This window comes from Bubalus kerabau, chromosome 1, assembly GCF_029407905.1.
Source record: "Bubalus kerabau isolate K-KA32 ecotype Philippines breed swamp buffalo chromosome 1, PCC_UOA_SB_1v2, whole genome shotgun sequence".
Taxonomy (NCBI): domain Eukaryota; kingdom Metazoa; phylum Chordata; class Mammalia; order Artiodactyla; family Bovidae; genus Bubalus; species Bubalus kerabau.
This window is the reverse complement of record NC_073624.1, coordinates 180,892,864-180,913,625: the sequence shown is the minus strand read 5'-3', so window position 1 is coordinate 180,913,625 and position 20,762 is coordinate 180,892,864. Positions and strand designations below refer to the sequence as shown.

The 20,762-nt window shown below is 43.9% G+C and overlaps 1 protein-coding gene across 1 annotated transcript in view; it reads right to left on the bottom strand.

The window, feature by feature from the left end:
• Positions 1-18,090, bottom strand: part of CACNA1A (calcium voltage-gated channel subunit alpha1 A) — a 206,774-nt gene extending 188,684 nt beyond the window's left edge. The window contains exons 1-2 of the mRNA XM_055539160.1: positions 17,908-18,090; positions 14,457-14,596 (exon numbers count right to left, since the gene is read on the bottom strand). Coding sequence (XP_055395135.1) covers positions 14,457-14,596; positions 17,908-18,000 — 233 coding nt within the window. The 5' untranslated portion in view covers positions 18,001-18,090. The remainder of the gene's footprint in view (positions 1-14,456; positions 14,597-17,907) is intronic.
• Positions 18,091-20,762: the final 2,672 nt, after the last annotated feature.

Genomic DNA, 20,762 nt, shown 5'->3' with positions numbered 1-20,762 from the left:
CAAGCTCCACAACGAGAAGCCCCCACAATGAGAAGCCCACGCACTGCAACTAGGGTCGCCCCCGCTCACTACAACTAGAGGAAAGCCCGAGTGAAGGAATGAAGACCTAGCATAGCCCAAAATAAATAAATAAAAATTCAACAGTCACAACACTGTAAATCAGCTATATTTCAACTGAAAAAATTTTTTAAATAGTTGATAGTCATGTTCTGGAATGTTCTTTTTCCTGGTGAAACAGACCTTAAGTCCATCTTTTCCTTCCTATTGCCAGTATTCTAAGTGAGTCCCAAATCATCCCAGACTTAGAATCATCTCAAGGGACTTAGTCCATCACAGTTAGGAACCTCCTCCTCTTCTGCCCTTTTCCTCTTTCTCTACCTCCTCCCCCTTCTCCCTCTTCCTCTTGACTGTATTTTGCTGAGACTCTATTATGGACTAAGAATTATCCCATCTAATCTTTACCAAGTAATGGACATGAATCTAAGCAAACTCCAGGAGATAGTGGAGGACAGAGGAGCCCGGCGTGCTATCTGTACGTGAGGTTGCAAAGATCTGGACACGACTAAGCAACTGAACAACAACAAATCTTCACCTCAGCCCAAAGAGGTGTTAAGACGAGCCTCGCTTAACAAATAAGTAAAATAAGGACTAAGTGGAATAAGTCATTTCCCAGAGTCACGTATCTTAGTGGCAGAGTCAGGGTTTGAACCCACATCTCCAAACTGATATTTTGTCTTACATGGGAGAGTTAGGGTTCTGAAGTCAGTGCACAAAGGAAAAATTGTATATACTCCAAAAATACATTTGAAAAAGTCTTAAATCATCCATAAAGTACAGTACACGTGGTTTTGTGTGGTTAAACCTGAGCAGTAATAAGTGTATATAATGTGTGATTCAAAAGAATTAGAATAGCATGCCACATCTGACACTGCTAACTGTCACAGCCAGAGCCAGTCCCCCATAAAATAGCAAAAGTGCTAGGGATTCATGTTTCTGGTCTTTCCTGAAGCTAGAAATGGTCATGTGACCCAGTTATGACCAATAAGATGTAGGGGGAAGCCTGCTGGGACCTTCTGGGGAAGATTTCCTGGATTAAAAAGAGAAAAAGCCTCCAATGGAAGTTTTCTCTTTCTGCCATTATATTTCTAATTTTGGATGAAGCTGTGAGAGAAGGAGACATGACAGCCACTTTGCAACCTTGAGGCAAGAAAGCCTGAAGTAAAAACACAACACCCTGAGGAAGGTAGACGAACATCACTGGGCTATTTACTAGTCCTGGTCCACTGACTTGTGGATTTCTAAGTCAGGTGACAAAAGCCTCTAATGTGAAAGTTGTCTCTACTGTTACTTACAGAAAAAAAGCATTCCAAACTGATGTACTGGGATCTATGAGTGGTTTCAGCTGACTCTTTGGAAAAAGTTCACTAAATGGAATGATTGGGAGAAATGACCCCACTAATCAATTACTATATTCTTCCTTTTTCTTTTTATATATGTGCTAATTACATATCGATGATTTTGTGAAAGTCAAATTTGCATAAGATGTGATTCTGCTACACGGTTTGCAGTTTCTTCTTTGAAAACATCCAGGCTACTTCCTACCAGTATAAACTCCTCAGTTTAGTTTATGAAGACCTCCCAGTCTGATCCCTTCTGTCAGTTAAATCTTATTAATATCCCATAATCTCTAGAATACCAACATGAAGCAAAAGAAATAGCACCAGCCACATTTTCATGCCCAGAGCAAGACTTAAGAATCTTGGGTTTCCTTCCTGCCTCTGTCCCTGATGCCAGAGTTTCATGTCCTGAAATTCTGTGGGTGGTCTCCAAATGTGCCCGTGAGCACTGAAAACAAAACAACCCACAGTCTATGTCCCTTCAGGACCACCTAAAAAAACTTGACTTTTGAAATCAAAGCTTCATAAGGCTGAAGGCACTCATGGGAGCAAAGTATTTGATACTCATTAGTCATGATGTCTCCAAAAGAGATTTACACATAGGTGAATCACACACTTAGAAAATGTACTCCTAAAAAAAAATTTTTTTTAATAAAATAAAATAAAAAGAAAGAAAATGTACTCCAGGACTTCCCCGGTGGTATAGTGGATAAGAATCCACCTGCCAATGCAGGGGACAGATTCAGTCCCTGGTGTAGGAAGAGCCCACAGGCTGCGGCGCAACTAAGCCTGAGCGTCACAACTACTAAACCCGTGCTCTGGGGCCCAAGAGCTGCAAGTACTGAAGCCTGCGTGCAATCATCAATATGGAATTAGCACATATATAAAAAGAAAAAGGAAGAATATAACACTTGAAGAGCGAGGTCAATTCTTCCTATCGTTCCCTTTAGTGTTCTTCTACATTGTAGAGAAGCCACTACAATGAGAAACCCACACACCACAATGAAAAAGTAGCCCCCACTCACTCGAAAGCCCTCGCACAGCGAAAAAGACCCAGCCCAGCCAAAATAAATAAGAAATTTTTTTAAAAAGAAAATGTACTCCAGCTGCCTGGTTCTGTGTAAAACCACACACAGTAAGCCTGAGAACACACCCTTGAGCAGGCTCTCCCCCTTCTGCACAAATCTGTTCATACTTATACCACTTTATTGATGCAAGGTAGCTAACGAAGCTGATTTCAATGGAGTTTTAGTCCATTCAGAGCTATGACACAAAAGATATGCCATAACTCTTGGAGTAGGACCACAACCAGGTGTAGGTATATTCCAGCCCCCAGTACATGCAGCAATTAATTAAGTTGACACTCCTCAGTTCAGTTCAGTTGCTCAGTCATGTCTGAATCTTTGCGACCCCATGAATCACAGCACGCCAGGCCTCCCTGTCCATCACCAACTCCCGGAGTTCACTCAGACTCACGTCCATCGAGTCAGTGATGCCATCCAGCCATCTCATCCTCTGTCGTCCCCTTCTCCTCCTGCCCTCAATCCCTCCCAGCATCAGAGTCTTTTCCAATGAGTCAACTCTTTGCATGAGGTGGCCAAAGTACTGGAGTTTCAGCTTTAGCATCATTCCTTCCAAAGAAATCCCAGGGCTGATCTCCTTCAGAATGGACTGGTTGGATCTCCTTGCAGTCCAAGGGACTCTCAAGTCTTCTCCAACACCACAGTTCAAAAGCATCAATTCTTCGGCACTCAGCCTTCTTCACAGTCCAACTCTCACATCCATACATGACCACAGGAAAAACCATAGCCTTGACTAGATGGGCCTTTGTTGGCAAAGTAATGTCTCTGCTTTTGAATACGCTATCTAGGTTGGTCCTAACTTTCCTTCCAAGGAGTAAGCGTCTTTTAATTTCATGGCTACAGCCCTCCAAAACTGCACCACTTCATCTAGACCAGCCAACATGCATGAGAATTCAGGTAGGGATTTCTCGACCTCTGGATCAGTTTATTTTTCAATGAAACTTCCCTTAACAGTGGTAGGTCATAAGTACCATTGATTGGTTCATTCACTCAGAAACATTTATTGAACACTTATTGTGCCAGGCACTACTCCAGGCACTGGGGAATACAACCTTGAGCAGAAGAAATGAAATCCCTGCCTCATGGTGTTTGACCTAGTGAAGAAGATGGGCAAAAAATAAATAGGTAAAGTGTTCAACTTGTCAGAAAGTGCCAAGTATGTGGGGGGAAAATCAATAAATGAAAGAAGACAGAAAGCGTTGGGAATGTTAAAATTGTAAGTAAGGGGTCAGAGAACCCTGGAGTAAAGTCTTGAAGATGAGGGAATGGATAGAGCAGATATTTGGGGAAAGAGCATACCAGGCAGAAGAACTAGAAGTGCAAAAGCCCTGAGTTTTCAAACTTGCCTGAAGTGTTCAAGGAACAGTAAGAACAGGAGCCTGGTGCAACTGAAGCCAAGTGAGTGAGAAGGAGAATAGGGAGTGATGAGGTTGCAAGGTGATGCAGGTAGGTCCTTGTGGGCCAGGCTGAGGACTTTGGCTTCTTCAATGAGTGAACCACAGGAGGGATGGTTCACTCAGTGGAGAAGCCAAAGTAGAAAAGTGAGCAGAAAAGTGATTTGATCTAATTTAGGTGTTAAAAGGATCCTTCTGGCTGCTTGTGTTGATAACAGACTGTGGGGAAGGAGGGGAGAAGCAGAGAGCCCTGGGTAGACACTGCTCTAACAACCCAGGCATGAGATGATGACGGCCCAGCCCAGGGTGGAGACAGCAGAGGCGGAATAAGTACTGAATGCATGTTCAAGTTGGAGCCTATAGAATTGGGGGCTTCCCTGGTGGCTCAGATGGTAAAGAATCTGCCTATGATGGAGGAGACTTGGGTTCAATCCCTGTGTCAGGAAGATGCCCCTACAGAAGGGAAAGGCAACCCATTCCAGTATTCTTACCTGAGAAATCCCATGGACAGAGGAGCATGGTGGGCTCCAGTCCATGGGGGTCACAAAGAGTCAAACATTACTGTCATGTCCATGCTAGGAGGCATCAAGATTGTTGGTCAGAGCTCCTGGAAGGACAGAGCTGCTGTTCACTGTCAGGGGAAGAGATGGAGGGACAATATTTGATGATCAGGAGCTTAGTTTTGGATGGTGAACTCCTCCTCCAAAGTGGGATTTTGAGAGAGGTCCAGGTTGGAGATGTAAGTTTGGGAAACAGCAACATAGAAGGAGTATGTATTTATTTATGTTAAAATACTTTAAAATTTTTATTTATTTGGATGTGCCAGATCTTAGTTGCAGCATGTGGGATCTAGTTCCCTGACTAGGGAACACAGAGTCTTAGCCACTGAACCACCAGGGACGTCCCTAGGAGTATTTAAACTCTTAAAGTTGGATGAGATAGCCAAAGGGCTGAATATAACCAGAGAAGTCATGAAAATGGGTTCTTTGTTTTTCTTAAATGACCCCCCCCCCTCGATTTCCTCTCCCCCGTCCCAAGTTCTCAGCTTCATCCTTCTACTACACAATCCCACTGAAGGTGACAGCCTTTTGTCTCTGGATCAGGCCCAGGTTTTTGGAGAGAGGAGAGGCTGTCCAGCTTCTACAACCTCTGTCACAACACAGCATCATTAGGTCCCATAGTTCCTTCCGGCATAAATCAAAGCAGTGTCTTTTCAGCTGGCAGCCTCCACCTTGGCCCCAGGCACCCACTTGCTTCCCATTTCATTGAGATTTCCTCTGCCCGCAGGACAGCTGTCTCCCTGCCTTGGTGAGAACAGAGCAGTCATCAGCCCTGAAAACTATAGAAGCAGTGACCAGATGCTTCTTCAGAGGCCGGCTGGCATTTGTCACAGCGAATTCAAGAGGACAAGACCTCTATCAGCCCCCAAACCTGCAGAGAGATAGATGGCAAGGTCTTCTCCAGCCACACAGGGAAAATGGCCAAGAAGCTCAGCACAGAACAACGTCACCTGGCCATCTGGCCTTCTCTCAATCCTGCCCCACCCCAGGCTGGGGCAGAGTGAGAATGGAGGACGCTTTTAGACAAGCAAGTGTGCTGGGCGCTGTCCTGGGTGCTGAAATCTCTAACCCATTGGATGTCTGGCTATTACTCCTTGTGTTGATTTGGGATTCCCTGAAAGGAGATCCAAGACAAGGATTTTTGAGAGGCCACGGAATTACAAGAGAGTGAAGCAAAAAGTTGGTAACATGTGTACCAATGAATAGGTTTCAATGTGAGCAACTGGAATTCAATCCTGCTAAGACTCTTTAAGAGGCTGTAGAACAAACCTCTGAGTTTTCTCACTGAACAATGGGAAAGCGAGGGTATTTATACATCAGCATCCTTGCTCATTGGTTGAGGGCTGCTCCTGGCTGGTGTTCAATGTCTGTCATATGGGCTGAACAAACTCCTATGATTCTGGAGAAGACTCTGCATCAGAGATGCAGAAAGATGAGAGTGCTGGAGGTGCAAAGAGGTGAGCTGCATAGGAACTGCCCACTACAGTTGCTGGTAAACCCAGAGGTGAGATGAACTAATGAAGAGTGGGACATGTGCAGCAACAACCACACTCCACCAAAAGAATCTGTTTTAACTTGCCCTTCAGTTCACCAACTCCCATTTATGAAGCACTAGAACACCTTCAGGGGCGCAGGTCACAGTATCTGCCACTTATTTTGCCTCCTCTATTCCCAGGTGACTCAGGGTTAAAGAATCTGCCTGCTAAGCAGGAGGTGCAGGTTCCATTCCTGAGTTGGGACGGTCCCCTGGAGGAGGAAATGATAACTCTTCCCAGTATTTTCACCTGGGGAAATCCCATGGACAGAGGAATCTGGCAGGCTACAGTCCATGGAATCACGAAAGAGTTGGACACAACTTAGTGACTAAACAACAATTCCCTACCACAGCTCTAAGAGGTAGACACTCTCATTACTCATATTTTCCAGGTGAGAAAACCAAGGTTCAGAGAGATCAACTCACATTCTCAAGCTCATCAGTGGCAGACAGTCAGCCCCCTGACTTTGAGGCCCAGGTCTTAGCTATGTAGACTATGCCAATTTCCCATTTTTGGAAACCTACGTTGCCCAGTTCTTTCCTGCCACCATGGAGCCCAAGATGAGGGAGAAAATGAAGGACTGCCTGCTGACTTCCCTGAAAAACTAGACATAAGGGAAAATGGACTCAAGAAAAATGGATTCTGGATCCATATCTGCCTGAGTTCAAATCCTGGATGCACTATTTTGAGGTAGGTGAATTTGGGCAAGTTGTTGAAGTCCTTTGAGCCTCAGTTTCTTCGTCTGTGAAGTGGGGATAACAATGGTACTTAACTCAGAGGGTTGTAAGAATTAACTGAGCATATATTTATATATATACAGTATATCATGTTCTAGAGTGTTGATATTATCACTGTTCTTAATAACAAGTATTATGTTCATAAGGATACTGGGCTGAATATAGCTCTTTGTCTGAACTTAATCTGACCCAGGGATATCCTAGCCTTAGGGATGTGTCTTAGCAGGGCAGCTGAGATCCTAATCTGCCATTTACTAACTGTGGGACCCTTTTTAAGTAGCTTGATCTCTCTGAGCCTCAAATTCACCTCTAAAGAAAGGTCTTGTGAAAGTGAAAAGTGATAACAAACATGAAATTGTTAATAAAGTGCCAGCACACAGTAAGTGCTCAATAAATGATGAGAATAAAAATCACGGCAGCCAGCATCATTATCATCACTGTCGCTCCAAGATGGACAAACAAGCTCCTGCTGCTAGGAAGTGAAGCGATTCTTGATGGAACATGGTTCAGCAAATATCATGACAACCAAATGCTCTGAACACTAAAAAGATCGATGCTCTCTCAACAGCAAAACTCTCTGAACGATAAAAAGCATTTGTGCCACAGTGGGGAATCTTTCTGGTACCAGGGGTGAGTGACTGATCCTCTGCTGGGGGGTGGGGTGGGGATTAATGCAAAGAGACATTAAAATAAAATGCTGCTGGCGTTTAGAGGAGCCATGAGTTGGTCCCGTGAGTCAGAATGCTAGTTGTGCTTTATTGTTGTTGTCTGGAATGCTGTTTTCATTTGCAGGCAATGCAGCAGAGGCTGAGGAACAACTACATGGGCTGTTTAATTAGTCAAAAAAGGAAGAGAACGTGAGAGGTGTGTGACTCTAGCCAAGTTACTTTGGCCCTTCTGGTCCTCAGTTTCTTCAACTATTTAAGGAAAAAAATGGGAAATTGGAATTAACTCTCTGAGGCTCCCTATTTCTCTAGAAAGGGATCACAGGCTGGGTATTTGGGGAGATGAGGGAAAGAGAAGGCAAAGCTCTGATGGTGGAATCCAAGGGGAGGCATTAGTTATCTATACCACCCCCACTGACCTCCAAACTGGGACACCAAGACTCCTTGACATGAACATACCTTCTGATTCTGGAAGACTTCTGATTACCCACCATCTCCACGTGACTTTGGGCAAATTACTTCTCCCCTCTGTGAATTTACTCCCTGTGAGTAAAATAAAGGGGTTGGGCCCGCCAGAGTCCACTGAGTCCTAACATTCAATGATGCTATGAAAACAAAGTCAACATCCTTTCCTGCTGGTCTCCAAGTACTTGAGTCTTTTCCTCACTTCCGTCCTTAACACAAAACTGCCCAAAGCCTGGGGTGGTTCATAGGACCTTTCAAAAAAGGAACCTTTGTTTTTTTATAGTCACAAAATATGAGAGCAGGTAAAGACCTACTCAACTGCCCCTTGTCTGCCTTAGCTGATGTCAGGGTATCTGAACGGGGTATCTGGGTATCCGGGTATCTAGACTCCTGGACTATTCAACTATTTATATCAAAGCAGTGGTCCCCATCTCCTTAAATAGCTTGGTAAATTTCCCAGAGGGCTTCTCAGGTGGCTCAGTGGTAAAGAATCCATCTGCCAATACAGGAGACATGGGTTCAATCCACGGGTCATGAAGATCTCTTGGAGAAGCAAATGGCAACCTACTCCAGTATTCTTGCCTGGGAAACCCAATGGACAGAGGAGCCTGGTGGGGCTCAGTCCATGGGGTCACAAATGAGTTGGACATGACTTAACGACTAAACAGCAAAAACAGATTTTTCTAGAACACTCTGATTATCAGAAATGTTACCACCTTCCAGCTTGGCAAACATTTATTTTACTGATCACCAACTATATGTCAGGTACAGGGCTAAGCCCATGAATTAAAAAAACAATCATCTTCGCTCCTACCCTGGCAGCATTTGCAATCTCTTTTCTTAACATGCACAAGTGTATTATTTGACTTCTTTGATGTATACATATATTTGAACACTACAGTAAGAACTCTGTTATCTCAGAAATATAGCCAAGCTTCTCAAATCTTCCTCTTATACATTTTCAGTTTAATGATCAAATTTCAAATACAAGTGGAGGATGCTATAAATAGGGTTGATCAACTACAAAGTTAAAATGTCTCTGAGGCTTTGAGCTACACAGAGCACACAAAAATCCATGGATAAGATCTTTTTCACCAAATGTCACACCAAAAGATGGCCAAAACATTGGTAATCCATGAAAAGTGAATGGTATTTTAATGCTGCAGATTGCTTTGAAATATGAGAACACAATGCTTTAATCAGAAAGCGCACATTCAAGTCATCTTTGTTTCAATGTCAAATTAATACACTTGAGTCCCCTTCCCCCAAGAACACAAAATTAAGAGTTTATTGCATTTTCCCCATCGCTGACATTGCACAGAAGTCTAGGCGTGCAGGGACACTAAAGTCTTCTCTCTCTGTTCCTGGCTTAGAACCCAAGAGGAGACTCAACAGCCCCTTGGAATTTGAAGTAATAAAATTTGAGCTATGTGCCCGATCTGAAGGAGACAGAACCACCAGACAGTAAGAAAGAAGTGTTGATTACTGGAGAAGACGAAAGCAAGAGAAAGGAAAAAAGAAGACAAATAAGGAAAGGAGAGGGGGTTAAGAAATGAATAGAATCCACAGCAGGGGCTCCTTGTAGCATTCAAATCAGGACCCCACTGAGACTCTGATGAAAACTACAGACCAGGAAAATACACACACACACACACACACACAATTTTGGCATGAAATTTCAGATGGCTCATGGATCCCATTAATTCCAACTACGAGCTTGCATCCTTAGGACCAATCTGCCCCAGAGGAAGACCTTCTCCTCTAGAGGCTCATCAAATATCAGGGAACTGAGGAAAAAAGATCACCTTGTTGTAACTGAGTAGTAGATAGAAACATCCAGGCAGCAGACTGACCTATCAAGGCTGCCTTCCAACTTGTGTGTGTGTGTGTGTGTGTCTTAGTCGCTCAGTCGTGTCTGACTCTTGGCGACCCCATGGACTGTAGCCTGCCAGGCTCCTCTGTCCATGGAATTCTCCACACAAGAATACTGGAGCAGGGTGCCATTCCCTTCTCCAGAGGATTTTCCCGACTCAGGGACCAAACCTGGGTCTTCTGCATTGCAGGCAGTTTCCTGACTATGTGAGCCACCAAGGAAGCCCTGCCTTTCAACTCACTAATCACTTATTGAGACTTACTATATGCTCCACAGTATATGAGCTTCCCTAGGTGTTTCAAGAACCATGTTACAGAAACCAGGGGTTTTGAAGGCTTCTTCCACCCATCAAGGTCAAGCCAGCCTCTGGCAGTAGAAGTCAGCCCCCAGGGAGCATAAGTTGGTACAACCACTTTGCAGAGCAATTTGGCAGGATCTAGTGAAGCTGGGAATGCATAGAGCATACAACTCAGCAATTCCAGTCCTGGGCATATGCCCTAGAGAAATGCACTCACAAGAACGAGGGGACAGCTTTGTTCAAAATAGCACAAAGCTGGAAACAATCCAAATGTATAAATACGTGGTAGAATGTTCATACCACAGAATACCATGAAGCAGCGAAAACGGATGGATGGGACCATTCTTGTCAAGCAGATTAAGCTCATACTTCTTACATGCTTATCTAATTAACTGTAATGTAAGTATCACATATTTCTTATATTCTTATATAAAAGTGTAAATACATAAACGGAAATGATAAGCACAAAATTCAGGAAAGTGCTTCTGGATGGACAGAAAAGAATGGGGCCAGGAAAGGGAATGCAGGGGCTTACACCGTATTAAAACGGTTGCATTTTTAAGAAAAAAGTTATTATTGGAGTATAGCTGATTTACAATGCTGTGTTGGTTTCAGGTATAGAGCAAAGTGAATTAGCTTTGCATATACACACATCCACTCTTTTTAAATTCTTTTCCCACATGGGTCATTACAGAGTATTGAGTAGAGTTCTCTATGCTATACATAAAGGTTTTGCTTTTTTTGGTCACCAATATGTTTACTTTTATTGGTTGTATATTTTACTGCAACTTCCTGTGCTTTCAAGGACAGTTGAAATATACTGTTTCCTTAGTCGAAAAGAACCTTCAGTGAAATATGGATAAGACCTTTTTACTAGATCTTCCTAAAGTTACTGATTGAAGAAAAAAAGGAAAAGATAAAAGAAAATCAAATGATGTACTGTTGAATCTGTGTAAAGGTTAATCTACTTGAACAAGTAGTGTTTAAATGGAATATCAAATTCTTAATCATGTAAAGGTTTCATTTCGATGCAGTTTGCCCCATCACCTCCCCCACTTTTCCCCTCGCCCGCTCTGCTCCAGGCACGCTGGCCTCGTCACTGTTCATCAAACCCACCAGACGCAGCTCAACCTCCAGCCCTTGGCGCTTGCTGCTCTCTCTGCCTGGCACTCTCCTCCTTCGGCTCATGGCTTATTCACTCACTTCCTCCAGGTTTTCATTCAAATACCACCTCCCAGATGCTAGTCTTCCCTGACTTCTAGCCGTCCTGCCCATAATACGACCCATCCCTTCTCTGCTTTATTTTTTCTCTAAAAATATCTCATCAACATCTAACACACCAGATATTGTATTCATTCATGCATCTTGTCTTTCTTCACCACTAGAATGTCAGCACTACAAGAGGAGGGATTTTTGTCTGTTTTGACCCCTGCTGTGTTCCAGAGCATATAGTAGTTGCCCAATAAATATTCATTGAATGAATATTGTTCATTCAATATTTGCATTCAATATTCAAATCTGCATTCAATATGCAAATATTCATTCAATGAATATTTGTTATATGATTTGCTATACGATTCTCCACTTCTTTTAGAATTTGTTACACAGGCATTTGTTATATGATTCTCCACTTCTTTTAGAATTATTCTATTATACCTTTTTAGAAATGATTATTTCTATCACACCTTTTTTTATGATACATTTTTAAACATCAACAACAAAGTCAACCACTGAGCTGTTGCACACACAAGTTTCCTAGTAAGCAAAGAGAAAAGTACTTGATGCCATGATACGTCCAAGGAACCTTCCAAGGTCATGAGGCAAAGGACCATGGGCACAGCAGAGTCCCCGTCAGAAAACACTAGGGCTAGCCCTCATAAAAGGAGAAGGCAATGGTACCCCACTCCAGTACTCTTGCCTGGAAAATCCCATGGACAGAGGAGCCTGGTAGGCTGCAGTCCATGGGGTCGCTAGGAGTCGGACACGACTGAGCGACTTCACTTTCACTTTTCACTTTCATGCATTGGAGAAGGAAATGGCAACCCACTCCACTGTTTTTGCCTGGAGAATCCCAGGGACGGGGGAGCCTGGTGGGCTGCCATCTATGGGGTCGCACAGAGTCGGAAACGACTGAAGCGACTTAGCAGCAGCAGCAGCAGCCCTCATAAAAGACCACTCAAACCTGAAAGCCTCTACCAAAATAGCCCAACTGACACAGCTCCTTCTGTGAGAAGCAACGTTGCTTTGAAACAACAGATACATTTAAAACCTGAATTATGAGAGGCCAGCCAACACAGCATGGTCACTAAGACCCATGACGTCTGCCAAGAGAGAAAGGACCTGGAGCAGCAGCAGGGCCCAGAGGAGAAATAGAACCCCATGGAAGAAAACTTGGAGAAGGAAGTGGCAACCCACTCCAGTATTCTTGCCTGGGAAATCCCATGGACAGAGGAGCCTGGTGGGCTACAGTCCATGGGGTCACAAAGAGCTGGACACAACTTAGTGACTAAACAACAGAGAGAACTGTGATTTCCACACAGAAATGATCCCATCAGTTCAGTTCAGTTTAGTCGCTCAGTCATGTCCGACTCTGCGACCCCATGAACTGCAGCACTCCAGGCCTTCCTGTCCATCACCAACTCCCGGAGTCCACCCAAACCCATGTCCACTGTGTCGGTGATGCCATCCAGCCATCTCATCCTCTGTCGTCCCCTTCTCCTCCCACCTTCAATCTTTCCCAGCATCAGGGTCTTTTCAAATGAGTCAGCTCTTCGCATCAGGTGGCCAAAGTACTGGAGTTTCAACTTCAACATCAGTCCTTCCAATGAACACTTAGGACTGATCTCCTTTGGGATGGACTGGTTGGATCTCCTTGCAGTCCAAGGGACTCTCAAGAGTCTTCTCCAACACCACAGTTCAAAAGCATCAATTCTTTGGCTCTCAGCTTTCTTTATAGTCCAACTCTCACATCCATACATGACCACTGGAAAAACCATAGCCTTGACTAGATGGACCTTTGTTGACAAAGTAATGTCTCTGCTTTTTAATATGCTGTCTAGGTTGGTCATAACTTTCTTTCCAAGGGGTAAGTGTCTTTTAATTTCATGGCTGCAATCACCATCTGCAGTAATTTTGGAGCACCCCCAAAAAATGATCCCATAGAGGATTATAATCCCATAGAGGAAAACTGGGCTCTCATATAGGAGAGCTATGAGGAATGTCTCCCCGTGAATAGGGCTCTTGGGAGAGAAGAAATAGACTTAGCTCGGAGGGGAGAAGTGGGTAAGCAAAGGAGTCTGAAATCATCACAAAGTGGTAAAGTCTATACTAGGACTGGATAAAGGGCTTTGGGGTCAGTAATGGAGAATGGCTAAGTATCCACCAAATCCATTTCCATTTCCTTCTAAGCACAGTGTGGTGTTTCCCAGCTTCCCTGAGCTGTGTATGGGCATATGCCCGAATTCGAGCAGAAGTCTATATGAGTGAAAGAGGTTATGAGCCAGGTTCCAGCCAGGACTCTACAACCGCCTCCCTGCCCCAAGCATCACCATCCACATTCATGTCTCTTCCATGATTTCCTGTATACAAGCAGACCCAATCTGTGAGTCAACAATAGGGAACCACAATGTATATTGAAGGCCTGAGTCCCTCAATCACTGTGCAGAGGAGAGAAGCCTGCCAATGAGAAACAACTGTTTTGATCTTTCAACGAGCAAGAAATAAAACTTCTGTTGTGTTTAAGTCATTACCTAGTTTTGGATTTTGTTGTTGCCGTTATAGTAGCTAGAGTTACCTTATACAAGGTGGACAGAGTATACACCTTCACCTTTTACCTTTTACCTTTTACCTGTGGTTCATTGTATCAGATCTGAAACCTCCTCAGAGGCACTGACTGACCTTACTTCAACTGGTTTTCTCCATAATCCCACCACAATCTCTCGCACCCTGAAGTCCTCAAAAAGCATTTACCAATTTAAAATAAAGGCAAGGTATTCGCCCAAGCAAAGCAAAAGGACCACGTGTGTGCAACAGTTACAAACTTGAGTTCTGGAATGATATCATCTCAGGTTCAAATCCCAGCTCCATCACTTACTAGCTGGGTGATCGCGAGCAAGTTCCTTCTATGCTTCAGATTCTTCAGCGCTCACATGGGAATATTAATGTTTCCTAATTCATTGGATTGTTGTGAGGATTAAATGAGAGAATGCACGCAAAGCACTTTGGAAGCAGTCAATTCTAATAAGCTATTATTCTAATTGTAACAGAAAGCATCTGCCATGATCTCCAGCCGAGATGAGGAGGTGAGGGGGGTTGGGTAAGAGGGCAGAAGCACACTGAAGAACATGGGGGCTCAGCATTTCTGAGCCCAGCCCGGGTGCCACCAATCCTAATGTTTCCAGAGTTCTCATCCTTTTAGATAATTCTAAGAAACACAGCACAGGCCACTTACCCTGTTAGCACCACCACAAAGTCCATCACATTCCAGCCGTTCCTCAAGTAAGAGCCTTTATGGAAGGCAAATCCAAGGGCGATGATTTTAATTCCAGCCTCGAAACAAAAAATTCCAATGAAGTATGGTTCTGTGTCATCCTGGAAGGGGGAGAAGGTAAGATTAGTGTCTTTGGCTGGACAGAGGGCGGCATGAACAGGGAACCACCCACTCAGAATCTCTACCCACTTCCCCTCACCTCTCCAGACTTTCCAGCCCTCACTGCACCTCAGTGCATCCTGCCTGGAGCAACCTTGTCCAAAGGCTACTGCGAGAAAAACAGAAGCATGGAGAAGACGACTCCTTTCCATTTGGCCAACTTTACACACTACTTAGGCAGCCATGTGTGACTATTTACATTGAAATGAAGGGATTTCCTGGTGGTTCAGTGGTTGGGAATCTGCCTGCCAATGCAGGGGACACGGGTTCGATCCTTGATTGGGGAAGATCCCCTATGCCATGGGGCAACTAAGCCTGAGTGCCACAACTACGATGCCTATGCACCTGGAGCCTTGCTCTACAAGAGAAGCCTCTGCTATGAAAAGCCTGTGCACTGCAATGAAGAGTAGCCCCCACTCACTGCCACGAGAGAAAGCCCAGGCAGAGCAACGAAGACCCAGCACAGCCAAGAATAATAAATATATAATAAAGAATAAATTTAAGTGAAATAAAGCGAAAGACTCAGTTCTGCTGTCACACCAGTCCCATTTCCGGTGGCTAACATATTGGACAGTGCAGATGTTGGATATTTCCATCACTGTAGAAAGTTCCACAAGAAAGCGTCGGTTTAGAATGTTTACTTGTCACATACATCATCCAGGACCCTGGGGTTGGTCCCTGTGCACTGACCTCACTTCCAAGCCCCTGCATCTGACACTTGGGATGATTCTAAGCTGGTATATGCACCAGTACAGCAGTTCAGGCTGAGAAAATATTGGAATGAATACTTCTGCACTGGCTGATAAATGGCTGATGTTCCAGCTCCCAGCTCCCTGCCAGACCTCCGGCCAGGCCTGGCTTCCAGCTGACACTCTATAGTATTAGTACTTGGAATTAAGCTATAAGCTTTGTTCCATCAGAGCCTCTCGATTGCGGTCTCCCTCATCTGTTAATGACAATGCTTCTCAAGCTTCAGTCCTTTTCATTCTGCCTCCAGGAGCTTTCCCATACCAGCTCACCATCGCTACTACTATTTGCTTACTATTCCTTCAACAAACTCTTTTTACTTAGCCTGATCTTAAGCAAAAACAAACAAAAAAGTTTTAAGTCATTGTTTTTCTGGACTAGTTATCTATTTTTAGGAAACACATTATAATACATAACCGCATGCATATGTGCTGGGTTGTGTCTGACTCTTTGTGACCCCATGGACTATAGCCCACCAGGCTCCTCTGTCCATGAGATTTCCCAGGCAAGAATACTGACCGACCCAGGAATCAAACCCACGTCTCCTGCACTGGCAGGCAGGCTCTTCTGCAGCACCACCTTGGAAGCCCAATACATAGCTATTAACATGTAAGAGCCTTGAGATCATCAATATTATGTGGATTAGGAAGGAATGACTTCTAAAATCTCTCTCTCCCTACACTTGAGTTTTGAAAGCTGGCTTTGAAATGGTGATGGGAAGGAGCGAGGTCTTCTTCTTGGGGTTGTCAGAATGCCAGGAGGCAAACCAGGGGGATGGGGGATGGCTTGGGATCAAGAGAGAACTTAGTGCTACTTTACAGCTCTGCAGAGTTCCACCAGATCAAACTGGATTTTGACTGGATTTTGACTCCAGAGCTGATATTCATGTATAGTAAACCTGGGGAAAGAGAAACCAGCTAAATGATACCCTAAGCAAGCAATCCAGAGAAGGCAATGGCAAGCCACTCCAGTACTGTTGCCTAGAAAATCCCATGGATGGAGGAGCCTAGTAGGCTGCAGTCCATGGGGTCACTACGAGTCAGACACGACTGAGCGACTTGACTTTCACTTTTCACTTTCACACAATGGAGAAGGCAATGGCAACCCACTCCAGTGTTCTTGCCTGGAGAATCCCAGGGACAGCAGAGCCTGGTGGGCTGCTGTCTATGGGGTTGCACAGAGTCGGACACTACTGAAGCGACTTAGCAGCAGCAGCAGCAGCAAGCAAGCAATCACGCAAAAGTCAGAATGTGGGACATTCCTTAGGGCAACTGGACTGGTTTCTGCAGAGTCAATGGCAGGAGGGAAGATAACTGCCTTAGATTACAAGCCTTAACATCAAATCTAGACCATGTATGGATCTTGGTTCAAACAAAACAACCTGTAAGATGCCACTTCTGATGTAATTGTGGATATTTGATTACTGGCTGGGTTTTTGATGATTCCCAGGAACCGCTGGCATGTTGGATGTCAACATGTCACTGGGGTGATGTAAGAAAGCATCTTTTTTGGCCACTCTATGTGCCTTGCCGGATCTTAGTTCTTCAACTAGGGTTTGAACCCAGGCCATGGCATTGAAAGCACTAAGTACTAACCACTGGACTGCCAGGGAAGTCCCAGAAAGTGCCCATATTTTGAGCAATGCAGACTTAAGTATATGGCAGTGAATTGACGTATTGCCTGAGATTTGCCCTAACATACTTTGGCCAAGAAAAACAAACCAAGGAAATAAAAGACGAAAGGAAACATGAAGTGAGGCAAAATCTTGATATTTGTTGTCTCTGGATGAGGAGTTCATGAGGGGTTCATGGTACTGTTCTCCATGTATTTATGTATGGTTAATATTTTTCACAAGAATTTTTTGTTTGTTTTTCTTTTTTAAAATCTTATTTATTTATTTAAATTCTTTTGGCTGTGCCACCAGACTTGCAGGCTCTTGGTTCCCCATCCAGGGACTGAACCTGGGCCCTGATAATGAAAGCATCAAGTCCTAACCACCCAATTGCCAGAGAATTCCCCAAAATTTTGTTCTGAATGTGACTTCTCATGGTCAATGTAACCCCTCCATCCCTGTCCAGATTAACAAAAGGTCTGCTGGGGGGCGAGAGTGGAGGATGGGCAGCGAGGACTTCTCTCTCCCCAGATTATTGGTATTCATGAAATTTAGGTTCCCCAGGGCTTTCATGGTGGCTCAGTGGTAAAGAATCCTCCTGCAATGCAGAAGACACGGGTTTGATCCCTAGGTTGGGAAGACCCCCTGGAGAAGGAAATGGTAACCCACTCCAATATTCTGGCCTGGGAAATCCCATGGACAGAGAAGCCTGGTGGGTTCCAGTTTATGGGGTCTCAAAAGAGTTGGACAGGACTTAGCAGCTAAACAACAACAGGCAGGGGGCCCAGGATCTGGTTCTTGGAGACAAGACTAAGAGCCCAGTCTGCTCTCAGATCCCACAGGCACATCAGTTTGCCCCCAAAGCAGAGACCCCGGCGGGGAGACACCACTCACCAGTCGTTCAGACATCGGAGTCTTGTCATCATCAGGTAGGTGTTGCTCCAGGGCGAGGACAATGCAGTTTGCTATGATGGTGGCTAAAATCATATATTCAAAGGGAGTATCACAGAGTTAAGGAAAATCTTTCCAGCTTTGTTTAGATTCAATGCACAATTGAGTGGAAGATACAGGGATTTCCCACGTGTCCCCTGTCCCCACATAGGCACAGCCTGCCCTGTTATGAACGTCCCCCACCGGAGTGCTGCACTTGCCACCCGTGATGAACCTGCACTGACGTATCGCTATCATCCAAAGTCCTTAGCTTACACTATGGTTCACGCTTGGTGTCGTACATTCTGTGAGTCTGAGCAAGTGTATGATGACATGGATCTACCAACATAGCTTCATACAGAGGAGATTCACCGCCATGAAAACCCAGCAGATGACTCCGTAAGGAAAATGCAGATGCTCTTCCTCCATCTCACCTCCAACCTTCACTGGACAAATATCAATCTAGCACCTAATGTGTGCCAGGTCCTGGGCACAGGGTCACAGCTGAGAGTAAAACTGGCAGAAATTTCTGCCCTTGTGGGGAAGAGGCATACAGTACTGTAGGGTGAATGCCACAGAGAGAAAAAGCAGGCAAGGAGGTTGGTGGTTGCAGTTTAAAATACAGTGATCAGATCTGATATCAAAATGTCCATCTTAAATGTCCATCCACAGAAGAATGGATAAAGAAGATGTGGTACATACCTATGATGGGCTATTACTGAGCCATAAAAAAGAATGAAATAATGCTATTTGTGGCAACATGGATGCAATTAGAGATTATCATATACAGTAAGTCAGATACATACAATTGCCATATGATGTCACTTATATGTGGATTCTAAAATATGATACAAATGAACTTATTCACAAGATAGAAACAGCCTCACAGACTCAGAAAACAAACTTATGGTTACCAAAGGGGAAAGGGGAGTTGGGAAGGGATAAATTAGGAGTTTGGGATTAACATATACACACTATTATATATATAATAGATAATCAACAAGGACCTACTCTATAGCACAGAGAACAACATTCTGTAATAACCTATATGGGGAAAGAATCTGAAAAGGAATGAATATATATATGTGTATGTGTGTACATAACTGATTCACTTTGCTTACACCTGAAACGAACACAACATTGTAAATCAACTACATTCCAATTTAAAATAAAAATTAAATTAAAAATAAAATACAGTGATCAGGTTTGATATCAAAAGCATGATCAACAAAAGTAAAAATAGACAAATCAGACTTTGCCAACATTTAGAACATTTGTGCATCAAAGGACATTGTCAGGAAAGTGAAAAAAAAAACAACAGAATGCAAGAAAATGTTTGCAAATCATATATCTGATAAGGGTCTAGTATCAGAATAAAGAACACTTACAACTAGACAACAAGAAGACAGCCCAATTAAATAACAGGCAGAATTTGAAAAGACATTTCTCCAAAGAAGATTAGAAAAATGCAAATCAAACCGCAATGAGATACCACTTCACATCTAGGAGGATGATAAGAAGGAAAAAAACGGAAAACAGTTAAGTGTTGGTGGGCTTCCCTGGTGGCTTAGTGGTAAAGAATCAGCCTGCCAATGCAGGGGACATGGGTTTGATCCCTGGTCCAGGAAGATCCCACACCCTGCAGGACAAGTAAGCCTGGACACCATAGCTGCTGAGCCAATGAGCTGCAACTGGTGAAGCCCATGTCCCTAGAGCCCGTGCCTGGCAACAACGGAGGAGCCCCCACCCTCTGCAACTGGAGAAAGCCCACACGCAGCAATAAAGGCCAGTGCAGCTATAAATAAATAAATCTTTAAAGAAAAGAACTGGGTTGATTTATTTAAAAAGTGTTGGTGAGACTGTGAGAAACTGGAACCACTGTACATTGCTAGTGAGAATGTAAAACAGTACAGACACTGAGCAAAATAGTTTGACGACTCCTCAAAAAGTTAAGACATAGAATTACCATAAAAGCTAGCAATTCCACTCCTAGGTATATACCAAAAGCACTGGACAACCAGTACTCAGATACATGTTCACAGAAGCAATATTCACAATTAGCCAAAAGGTGGAAACAACCCAAATGTCCATCAGGGAATGAATAAACAATATATGATATATCCATAGAATGGAATATTATTCTGCCATAAAAATGAAGCACTAACTCACACTCCAGTGGGGCCTCAAAAACATCATGCTGAGTCAAAGAAGCCAGATACAAAAGACTCTGTATTGTATGAATTCCATTGATATGAAATGTCCAAAACAAGCCAGTCCACAGTCCGAAAGCAGACTGGTGGTTGCCAAGGACTGAGGGGGCTGGGAGAGCGGGCAATGGTGAGTGGTTACTTAATGTTTTGGAACTAGATAAAGGTGATAGCTGAACACATCCCAAATGTACTGAATACCAAGGAATTAAAAATGGCTAGTACTGCTATGTGAATTTCACCTCAATAAAAAACAACACAGTAGTCAAGCCTCCAAGAATCAGCCTTTTCAAGATCCGAAGGAGGGAAGGTGTAGGTCATATGGCCATTTCTAGATGCATATTCCCTCTCTCTCTCTGGGCACAAGCACCTCCCTAAAACCTGGAACACTGCTCCAGCCACCAGACAGTCCCACTGGAGGGTTTGCCCTTGGGGAGGGTCTGTCCTGCTCACTTCATATCAGGACCTGATCTGCTGATCAGCGGGTGATCCACAATATCCCTGTTTCCCCGGCCAGATCTGCAGAAGCATCCTCAGGCCAACAGCCTTAATAAACAAAATTGGCAATTTCTTTTCTTTTTAATTTAATTTTTAAAATTTTATATTGGAAAA